This window comes from Hetaerina americana, unplaced genomic scaffold, assembly GCF_022747635.1.
Source record: "Hetaerina americana unplaced genomic scaffold, ioHetAmer1.1.p SCAF_6, whole genome shotgun sequence".
Lineage (NCBI taxonomy): Eukaryota > Metazoa > Arthropoda > Insecta > Odonata > Calopterygidae > Hetaerina > Hetaerina americana.
In genome coordinates this window covers 84,660,697-84,672,756 of record NW_027287205.1, presented here as the reverse complement: position 1 = coordinate 84,672,756, position 12,060 = coordinate 84,660,697, and the positions used below count along the sequence as shown (strand labels likewise).

Here is a 12,060-nt window from a genome sequence, read left to right as displayed (position 1 = left end):
TTCCTTGTTTGCATAAAATTCTCCCCTTCATCACAGTCTTCAGCATCCCATCACCAATCACAATGCCCGGCATCCATTTTTCCTGTCCCCTTCTGCTTTCTCCCAACAATCCCCTCTACTCCCTCACCACCTCTTCCTTGTTTGTTTTCCTTTCTGTCCACTTCACCATCTCCATCCATCTCCACATCCACATTTAAAAAGCGTCCAATCTAACATACTGGATTTCCACCGAGAGGGCCCAGGTTCAATTCCTGGAGACAACAAATATTTTTCAGCGGTAATCTGATCCCTACTTGAGGTGCTCTGTGGAGAGCACTTTGAGTGAGTACGGCGTCCGTCGGATGGGACGTTAAACTGTGGACCCCTTGGCGCCTTTTGTAAAGAGCAGGCTAATGCCGACGCCGGGTTTCTCTCCACCCTTCATCCTTTCCTGTCCATCCCCTATGGCGCAAATTACCTTGGCTCTCAGTTGCCTCCCCTAAAAACGACTAAAATTGCACAGTTGATTTATTTATTATTGATATGTAATGTTTCAAATGTTTTCTTTTGATTCATAAACGGGAATGGTTCTGTTTTCAAGGAGTTTAGATATGTTGCCTTGGGTTTGTTAGATGAGAGGAATGGAATGTATTAAGTATTTATAGAAGTTGAAAGTTGTTAGTTAGTTGTGGTGCTGGGATAAATTTGATTGAACTCTAAGACAGTAATTGCATGAGTTGCATGAGTTTAATTAAGTTGCACATTGGACAAAGTTAAGAGCAATTGATTTGGATTTTGACAGAGGCTGTCAAACCTGCGAATGGACTCTCCTCGCTGCTACCTGACGGCCAACATGCAGTGCAACAAGAGCAAGAATCGGCTGGTGCACGTGCTGCCCTACGAGGCGACCCGGGTGTGCCTGGCCCCCCTGCCCCCGCACCACACGCCCCCTCACTCCCACCACCACTCCCACCCCCACCACCAGCCGCCCCTCCACCTCTCGCCCCCCTCCTCGGACGGTGGCGACTCCTCCATCGGGAGCAGCATTGGCGGAAGCGGGGAGGGCTCGGACTACATCAACGCCTCCTTCATCGATGGCTACAGGCAGAGGTCTGCGTACATTGCTGCGCAGGGTCCCTTGCCCAGCACCGTTGGAGACTTCTGGAGGATGCTGTGGGAGCACAATGCAACTATTGTTGTGATGCTGACAAAGCTGCGGGAATTGGGAAGGGTTAGTGGCATTCTATGCACATTCATTGTCTCCTTAGAGAGACAGATAACTTTGGAATAAGTGGAGAATTTTTCAGTTAAAGAATAACCCACGTGTGGATTTGAATCGCCTAAATTGTCTGTGCAAGAGCTTTGAAGTCAGTTAAGGAGGTTCTTTCATTATCACCAGTGTATATCAGTTTCCCCAAACTTGGTATGTAGGTAATTGAAACTATTGTCCATTGTTTGAAATTTTGAAAAACTATCTTCACTTTTGCATTTTTTAGTTACACATAATGGAAAGTTCCCAGTTTTCTGTTGGCTCCCGTGAATGAATAAAATATTTTATTTTATTCATTCACGGAAGCCAACAGACTATTAGATTTTATCACTGAAAATAGCTATAAATAGCCAGAGGTTGTAATTTTAATTTATGAATTATAACACAAATATTGTCAGAATTTTTAAATGTTGGGTTAGGTCAGGATTTGTTGTGATGTAATCACTTGGTGAACCCCTTTACTATAATGTTCGTTGATGGTTACTTTATTGGGATAAAATATAGATATTGATAAAAGATTTTCTACATGTCAGTGAATATGCAAGAGAATAAGAAAAATGAAAGTGAACGGCAACTAAGGATTTGAAAACCTTCAAGGGTTGATGCAATAGACTAGATCAATTTATTAAATTGTCATTATTAATTAAATTATTGCTTACTAATAATTTAATATATATAGGGTGAATAAAACAGTCCTAAAATTGACAGAAATATGCTGGTGTGTTTTTCCTGAATCTCTGAAATAAGCATGGCTCATTAAAAATAAGCAGCAATGTGGGAAAGGTGCCAAAGATCTTAGTAGCATTGCACAACACTTTTAAGTTGACTATCTTTCATTGAGATAGTGCATTCGTGCCTTGAACTTCATATAAAATCTTATGAAATTGAATTTTCAGTTCTAATTCCTCAACTTGTTTTTATTGCAGGAAAAATGCTATCAGTATTGGCCCGGTGAGCGGTCTGTGCGATACGGGTGCTTTGTTGTGGATCCTATAGCTGAATATAACATGCCAACGTACATTCTTCGAGAGTTTAAGGTAATTCAAAAACTCAAATGTTCATCATAGAGCTGTAGATCATTATAGGCATCTGTGAATACCTGTCATAATCGGTGAATGACATCATATTACAAAAGAATTCACCGTCTCTTGCAAATATCACGAGTTAAATGAACCCTAAACTTTGGCTTTAAGTTAATTGCAAAATATAATGATCACTTGCAAAGTTTATTAGTGTAACGTAGAAGTATTGGAAAGAGTAAGCCATGTATGAATGTAATTTTGTTCAGCATAAATTTACTAGAACATGGTTTTCAAATAAAATTATAAAAATATATGCATAGTAAAATATCTGCTATAATGAGATGCAATGGACCTTTGACTATTGTTTTCAAATCATTGTTACTTGTTTTCTCTGTTACAGTTTGTCACGAGTACTCTTATTCACCACTTTCCTCATTCACCTAAAATGTTCATAAATATATGCTTATGCAGATGTGATAAAAAGGGTAAAGACTAAAATATCAGTTATGAATACCATGTTGAAATCAAGTTATCCTTCAAATGGTTGGTCATTGCTGCGGCAAGAATTTCAGAAAGAAGGAAATGGCATGAAATAAGTCAGGGGGGCCCCTCTCTCCATTGTGAAATAATAGGGCAATATAATACATAATAAGTCTCAATCCTTTGTGTGACAATTCAGTCCCTGCTCATAAATTTGCCCAAGAGATTTGTTTGTTATACCCCTATGAGGGGCGTATACAAGCAACAACATATCCCTGTATACTACAGTAATCAGACAAACCATGGCATCATGTTCATTAGAATGCATAGTTTTTAACCAAACTTGAGTTTTTAACCTCTGCTTGCTCACAATAGTCCCATGATAACCATGCTCAAGATAAATGATTGAACGCATACAATAAGATGTATAAAAGCATTTCTACTCTTGAGGAAGTAAGCCTGACAATCTTCCCTATACCTTTATAGGAATAACATGTGCCTAATTCGTAATGGTTTGTCTTGCTGTAAGATTTTTACTTAATGTAGAACAGGGTCAGTACAAGTATCAGCATTTTTGGAAAAGTGTTCTAATGGCACAAATATCCTGTTTGGCCCTGTCCATTTATGGTTCTTGCCTCCACTCAATTGTATTAGCCTTGTGTCCAAACCGTGCCAGTTTGATGATGCCGGAAAGTCCTTACACCATTTGATTGTTCCTGTGGTTGTTATTCTAGGCCAACTTTGGTCTATTGTGCATATTTCATGCAAAACGTGCAAATTTCATTGAATGAGCAGATTGCTGGGAATCACATTGTTCTGTATTAAAACAAAAAAATCATTGAAAATGAATCAAGCAGTCTTGCATTGAAATGTAATGATAGAGGAACCAGGATATCAAACTGCATGTAATGTTTGCAAATGGGAATTTGTTTGGAGCTGATTGGTGGTTCTCACCTGTGGCCAAATGTATCTAGCAATGAATTGATGGAGAAATGAAGAGGTGGGAATTACTAATGCTCAACAAGAAGGCAGTGCCCCTCATACAACATCCTCCCTGCCTCCTCCCCAAACAATATTGAATTTGATTTCAGCCAGTGTTAGCGATTTATATTTTGTTTGTGGGTTTTCATTTTGACATTGTGCATAATTGTTTGATGAAATTTGTGGATGAAGTTTCGATCTCGCATTTTTCTCATCGTGTTCTAAACATATTGCAGGTTACCGATGCCAGGGATGGACAATCAAGAACTGTTCGACAATTTCAGTTTATTGATTGGCCCGAGCAAGGTGTTCCAAAATCTGGGGAAGGCTTCATTGATTTCATTGGTCAAGTCCATAAAACTAAAGAACAGTTTGGACAAGAAGGTCCAATTACAGTGCACTGCAGGTCAGTATCAATTAGAAAAGTTGATTTATTTCTTTTAAAAATGGCTAAGAAAAATATATTTATGTATCCTGCAAGTTGCTGGAAGTATGCAGTAAATAGATGAACAATATGAGAAAATAGGCATTCCCATGGTCTTTTCTGAGTGGTTGGTAACAATTTGGTTGCTTATTTTTAATTTTATCCATCGATTAATCTAGCTGATATCCTGTTTATTCCAAAAATGGAGGTCCACGTGTGAATGCATTCACTATCTATCATGCCATCCGTGTCTTAAATGATGCTTGCGAATCTCATCTGTGTCTTCTCTCTTTCAGTGCTGGTGTTGGCCGGACTGGGGTGTTCATCACTTTAAGTATTGTCTTGGAGAGAATGCAGTATGAAGGTGTTGTTGATCTCTTCCAAACTGTTCGCATACTAAGGACTCAACGACCAGCTATGGTACAAACCGAGGTCTGTACTCTATATAAATATGTCAGTTAAATTGGAATGTGGGAGACCTTTGCTGTTTTTGAATTTACATCAATTTACATTCAATAAATTCCACGGTTGATTTGAATCAATCCAGAAACACCAAGATTTTCCCATACTATGGCATATTATCTCATTGATCTGAAAAATTGCATAGAAAGGAGTCACCTAATGATACCACACAGTGGTGATGCCACCATGGCCATCAATATTAGTTGAATGCCATGGCCATTAATAGTGGAATTGCTGTGTTTCTGTTATCTATACTATAAAACTACTAAAAAACTCTACTAAGAAACGTCCTTATACCATAAGGACGGAGCCTTTGTTAGCCTTAAAAATATGAATGAGAATAAATCCTTACTTGAAGTAGTAATTATATATTTATGCAGAACTTGACCTCCTTCTAAAAAAAATATATTTTCAAATATAGTAAATCTGCTCTTATTATTTTGGAGTGTTTCATATTGGAGCCAAAAACTTTTTCTACAGATGCAAAAACAAGCCTTCATGGTTGTTTTGTATGAACTATTTAGAGAGCAGGTTTCATTGTTGTGAAGTTAAAATAATACCCATCAGCAGCATTTTATATGTACAAAAAATTTTTAAGAGAAGTCTGACATTTGCATAGGGTGAAGGGGTAGCAGTCAATAGTGATGAGCCATATCAAATAGGAGCTATATATATATATATATATATATATATATATATATATATATATATATATATATATATACATACATACATATATATATATATATATATATATATATATATATATATAATCAAGGCTTCTCTTAGTATTTAGTGAGACTTTGTTGCATTAAATTTTATAAAAGTTTTGTTACACTGTTTTCAGTCTTATTATTTGATACTGAATTATACGTCAACATCTAAGTATATAGTATATGATACCCCACAAGCTACCCCTAAGGCATGTGTTGGGGCAACAGCCATTTATTTATAAATTAAGACAAGTAGATGTTAATGTTAAGGGCAATCTCTCATCATGAAGTTGTGAAATCTATTTACATTGAAGGACTGTATAAATTTATGTGAATGGGGTTCTTCAATAAGTAAATAGCAGTGGAGCGTCATAATCTCATGACCCTGCATGGCATTTCCAGGACCAGTATCAGTTCTGCTACCGTGCTGCTTTGGAATACCTTGGCTCCTTTGACCATTATGCCAACTGAGACGAGATGGGGGCCTGGGAAGGGGCGAGCAACAGAAGGCCATCGCTGCCCGTTTAAAAGGACTCGGAGGAGGGCATGGCAGACTATGAGGATGGGTTTTTTGACAATGGTTGCATCAGAATGGAAGCTAGAGAGTATGGCATGAGTTGTGCACCGGGAGTGAGGTGGCGCACGTGGAGAAGAGGAGCCTTGGTGCTGGGAAACAAGTGCTGAGGAAACAGCTCAGACTGATGCTGTCTGACCAATTCATCACTGAATTTTTTTGTAATTTATATAAGTATATGCACATATATTCACACATATAAATATATATCTATTGGTCATCGAAAAATTTGCCTTTTTAGATACGTTACAGGATGAGAATGATACATTTTATAGTTGCATTTTTTTATGATTAGTAAGTGACTCATTCACGATCGCCTTTAACTTTTTCGAGCTAAAGGCAAAAGTTACTTGGAAGAAGTTTTACTTTTCTGTAGTGGTGGTGCTCATGACGTGATGTGATGAAAATTTCTTCGTAATGCAATATAGGAAGTTGGCGCTTTGCCGTGTAGAAATGCCTCACCAGCAGCCGTGCTCCGTGGCCTCAACAAATGAGCGTTGAATGATCATTGCCAATGTATTGCTAAGGGACAATGGGAAGGCTTTATCATGAGTTGTGCTGTTGTGATGTGATTGAAAGCAAGAAAGCATTTAAAAGAGCTTGACAGTGCCAAGTGAAAGTATTCTGCATATCCCCTCAGCTCGCATTTTGCTTCCCGGACTCCCAGGATAACTAAAAAAATTGAAGGCTAATTGTGGTTGTTTGTTCTCTGAATAATAAAAAAAAAAGGACTAGCAAAGAGAAGTAAGTACTCTATTTTAATGTTAGGAATGAATAATAGGCTAAAGGATGGAACACTTAGAATAAAAAAGTCCAGTTAAAACAATAAGGCATGTGTGTGGTGTTGTGCGATGTGACTTGAGTGAATAAAATAGAAAAAATGTGCTGTGTTGATGGGGTGGCTTACACACACACACATATATATATATATATATATATATATATATATATATATATATATATATATATATACACACACATACATATACACACACATATATATATGTAGATGTTATGTCTACGAAACATATATATATATATATAAATGTTATGTCTACGAAAGCATATATATATATATATATATATATATATATATATATATATATATATATATATATATATATATATATATATATATATATATATATATATATATATATATATATATATATATGTGTGTGTGTGTGTGTATGTACATACATGCATACACACACATGTATATATACATATATGTGTATGTACGTGTGTTTATGTATGTATGTATGTGCATTATTACACCCACACATATATCTATGTATATATGTTTGCAGAAAATCCTCCTCCGATCACATTCAGATGTGTGCACTGAAATTGGTTGCGTGACCTCATGCAAGTTTTCACTCGTGTAACTTGCAATTGTAGTGTGGTGGATAGGAATGGTGAATGTTGAAGGGCAATCTTTTAAAAGACGTTGTCTCCTTTCTGAATGCATGTTTCAGGATATGCGTGTGGACTTGCGCGTGGTTGTCTTGTGCGCACAGTTTAAGTGTTACCATGTACTGTATTATTGTCTTCTTACCCGAAACGGTCCCCATTATCATCTTCCCCCCCCCCCTCCCTCCCCCCAAATCCCGAGTGTTGACCCAAATCATATAAAATTGCTTCTCCTTTTCCAAAAAAAAAAGTTAAGGCTTTGACCACAATCAAAAAGTTAAAAGAAAAGAGCGTCCAGTTGGATCATCATGCATTCCGTAAAGCTTGGAGTGTAATCTCCGTCCTCATTAATGTGAGAGTTCCCTGTATTCCTTGAGGAGATTGTATCTCTGACCACATATCTGAATACCATGTCATGTTTATTTGAACCATTCCATTCCACCCCCTGGGCCCGGCTCATCCGTTTGTTTTTGAATTGTTTTGTGACAAAGAGCCACACAGTGAGTAGGATATGTACATTTTTCGACATCCTTTTGCTTAAATTTCAGCTTTGATCCCCAATTTGTGCATGGTGTGTTGTGACAGCCTCTTTTAACTGACGCGGAGCATTCTACACAGTTTTGGAAAACATCCTAGTTTCCACTATATAGCCAGGTTTCTAAAACATTTGAGTAAGTAGACAATATTTAGCAGATCTGATGTTTTTAGTGCTGAAAGTAAGCTGTTCAATGGTGATGCAATTCAATGGTGAGGAGATTCTCATCAATCAAAAAAAAAAACTAAACTGAGGCTGTCAGTGTAACTTATGTGAACTATGTTGAAGGATTTGTTTACATGTATTGTTCATGTGGTGCAATTATTTCTTGTGTGCTTAAGATAATTTGCTTTGAACCTCAGTGAATGTCATCAGGCAAAAAGTACTGAGATGAATGTTTTAAAGGTGCGCAAATGTGCGTGATAATTATTCTGGGGAAATAGTCATGGAATGTGGAGTTGATTTGGATGATTATTCTTTTAGATTTTTTTAATGTGATCATATGTCATTTTTTAAAGAAAGGGTGTAATGCGTGGTCATTTTTATTTTGTATTTTTTCTCGACCAGACGGAAATGTGTGCTGTTATTATTTGCATATTGTATTTGGCTAGAAGGGTATGACGGTTAATCATGAACAATATTTATGGTGGGCATGCCTCATCATATAGCATTATGATTGAAAGTAAACGGTCACCAAGAAGTTTTTACAGAGCAAGAATGAAGTGATCCCGTGGTTTGTGCTTTTCAATAAATGTCATTATGGGCCACGTGCCATGTTGACTGAATTATGTGCTGCTGAAGACCGTACAAGTTCGAAACTTATCTCAAATCTGTACATCATTGGTTAAGTTTTTGATGCTGTACAAGTTTGAGGCTGTATCAAAACAGGGGGAAAGGTTTTTATTTATTCCAAAGGAATAGGGATGAAATCATAAAATTTATTAGTTATTGCTCAAATTATTTTGCATTTTGGGGAGATTTTTTTACTTTTTGTATCGTCATTGTTTCATGTTATTTTCCATTCTCATACCAATTGATGTACACTGGATTTCAAAGCACATCTCTAACATAGTGTATCATGAAATGTGTATAGAATAAATAATAAGTTGTATTATGTCTTTCATTTCTCTGTCAAATCTAAAGCAGAGGAATTTTACCTGGTGAATTTTTTTAAATAGTATTTAATTGAGAGTATTATTCCTTCTTTGTATCCCTACCTTTTGTATCCTCTCCCAAAGCTTAACTATTCCATCCCCTTCCGAGCCCTCGAATCTTTGATTGAGTTTCTGACAGCTAAATTTTGATCAGAATCTGCACTCTTCCCTTAGCAGATAAGATAACTGATCTCCCTGTTTATTAGTGTGTGTGGATGACATAATATGTATTATAATTATTAAAAGTCCTCCATTTAAGTACCTTTTGAATGGGCTCAATGAATAACGAGAAATGTCTTTGCCTCTTCAGACGAAACACCAACTGGCAATGACCCCAACAATAGATCCTTGTTCGATTCTCCACGCTTCCTTCCTCCCTTCAATCCTACCGTCCAAAATGCCTAACCCTTCCTCACTTGCCTTACAATTCCCCTTCGTCACAGTCTTCAACATTCAATTTTCAATGAAAACACCCTGTTTCACCTTTCCTGTCTCATTTGTATTTATGCCCACAGTCCCCTCTCCACACTCACATTTCAAAAGCCTTCAATCTTTGTCTGTCATCTTACCTCAGTGACCGTGTTTCCCACGCTATGCAAAACCACACTCCATGCCAGATTTTTAATGAGTCTTTTATTGACATCGTTTCACTATATCCTTTTCACCAACTCCCTCATTTTGATAGCTTCTTTCCCTGGCATGATTCTTCTTCTCATACCCCTACTGCTATGACCATCTTGGTCCAAAAAATGCCTAGATAGGTTCAGATCCACCAATAGAGAGATTAAAACTGACTGTTCCACCTGCTCTGCTCTAGTTTTAGCCCTTTGATGGATGAAGGGTGTATTGGTCAGCAGTGAGATGTTGAAGACTGTAATAGAGGGGGAATTTTAGGTAAACGAGGAAAGGACAGGAAAAGGAGAGGGATGTTAGACGGGATGAAGGGAGGAAGAAAGTACTTAGAGATCAAGAGGGACTTGATGTGGAGTAGTTTGCTGGAATGTGTTTTGTTAGGAGTCACAAACTATTTGTTTGGCAGTTGTGTCCATCCAAAAACCTACCTTAACCGGTAGATTACCTTATAATAACCCCATCAAGATTTTTTAGTCCAATCGGGAAGGATATTGCAAATAAGGAAATACATCATTGTGTGTTCAAGCACTTTCCATTTGAGCCTCCACCTTATCAATTTTTGTGTTGGGTTTCGTAAAGTATTGAAACCTTTTTTTCCAAAAATCACCCGATCTCTCAAGATCATCATTCTTTATCAATTTGGTGTAACTTCACTCCCAACTCTCCCTTTTCTAGTCTAATATTTTCCAATCTCCCATCACTCTTATGAGTTCTAAGTATTCTCCTCATTATCATTTAACCCTGTGCGCCACACTGCCAGAATGGCATTGTCAAATCCTTCATATTGAATGAGCTCACGGACTACATCACCACCGCATTTTAAACTCTCACCTTAAACCTCACCCTTACCTAACTCTCCTATAAATCCTCAAATTCTGCACTTTTTCCCTCCTCCATTCCGTCCCGCATGCCTATTCTCTTCCTCCTAGAGCTTGGATCTGACCTCTATCCCAGTCGCCATCAACACTCAAAACACACTGTAACCCCTTCTGTTGCCTCCCTCCTAATATTCCATGCCCGTGACTTCATTGTTTGTTTTCCTTTCCGTTCATTTTTGTTTTCATTATTCCCCAAACCCTTTTCTCAAATGCCTCCAATATATGATTATCCTGTTTCCTCAATGTGATTATAAATGCATATAAGGGGATCGAGATGGTGCTGTGGTTAATGTACTGGCTTCCCACCCTTAAGGCACTGGTTCGAATCCCGTAAGCAGGAGATATTTTTTCGGTGGCATCCCAATCCCTACTTGAGGTGCTTTGTGGAGAGTACGTTTAGTGAGTACGCCATCCGTCAGATGGGATCTCAAGCTGCAGACCCCTTGGCACCTTTCTTTAAGAGTTGGCTAATGCTGATGTCGGGTTTCTCCCCACCCGTCATCCTTTCCCATCCGTCCCCTATGGTGCAAATGACCGCTACTGTCAGTCCCCTCCCCTAAATATTACTACTGCATGCATATAAGATTTATAATTAGCTTTTGTTCTTGCAATCTTCAACATTTGATCACTAATCAAAATGCCCTACATCCACTTTTTACTAAGCTAATGCAATGGGGAAGGACTAACTTTAACATTCAACTTATCTCCCTTTTTCTAAAAATATTGCTCTAGTCATTACCAATGTTTGTATCACTTCGCACAGACTGAACATTTATATATATTTCCTCTCCTAATTATAATGCAACGTGTTTTATAACTTCCTCTCAATGCTCCATCTTCACCCAAGTTGTGTGATTTTAAGATACCAACCATACCATTCTGAGGAGCCACAAATTTACAGGAAAGGAACTGGCCTACCATCTTAACTAGGTGAATTTCATACATCATATTTGTATCTTTGCCTATCATACTAACCTGCAGGTTGATTATTGTGGCACTAGTTGAAGTTAAGAAATCAAGGATAGAATGTATTGTATTGGGAAAGTATTTTAAAAATTAGTACTGGGGAGGACCATTTCAAAATATTAATAATGTGGTCATTAGTATCAAAATCATTAATTTCTCTTCATAGCTATTGTAGTTTATTTTTATGAATAACATAGTTTTGAACGTTTTTGAGGTAAGATGATAGTGTTTAGCTCTGTTAAACTCATTGGAAGTCTATTAATGAAATTTAAGTAAGTTCATAATAGTAATTAAGATAGCAATGCCATTACAGTCTAAATTACTAGATCCAAATGTGAGCAGATTGTTTCACCGGTTTTGATTGATGTCCTGTTTTCATATTTAATTAATGTTTCTTCAATGGATTCATCTGTTCTCTTGCTCATCAAAAAATTGCAAATAATGGGATAAATTAATAGCTAAGCCCTTTTCATCTTCAAACCTCACAGCATCCAGTTCTTATGTATATTTTATATGGAGTGCATGTGCCTTGGATAAGAAAATGAATGATGGCTTTAATGTATATAATATTCTCAT

At 37.3% G+C, this 12,060-nt stretch overlaps 1 protein-coding gene across 3 annotated transcripts in view; it reads left to right on the top strand.

Moving 5' to 3' along the window:
• Positions 1–6,889, top strand: part of Lar (tyrosine-protein phosphatase Lar) — a 356,161-nt gene extending 349,272 nt beyond the window's left edge. For all 3 annotated transcript variants that reach the window (XM_071594169.1, XM_071594168.1, XM_071594170.1), the window contains 5 exons: positions 782–1,210; positions 2,176–2,286; positions 3,969–4,138; positions 4,453–4,588; positions 5,734–6,889. In XM_071594169.1, coding sequence (XP_071450270.1) covers positions 782–1,210; positions 2,176–2,286; positions 3,969–4,138; positions 4,453–4,588; positions 5,734–5,802 — 915 coding nt within the window. In that variant the 3' untranslated portion in view covers positions 5,803–6,889. The remainder of the gene's footprint in view (positions 1–781; positions 1,211–2,175; positions 2,287–3,968; positions 4,139–4,452; positions 4,589–5,733) is intronic.
• The last annotated feature ends 5,171 nt before the right edge of the window (positions 6,890–12,060 follow it).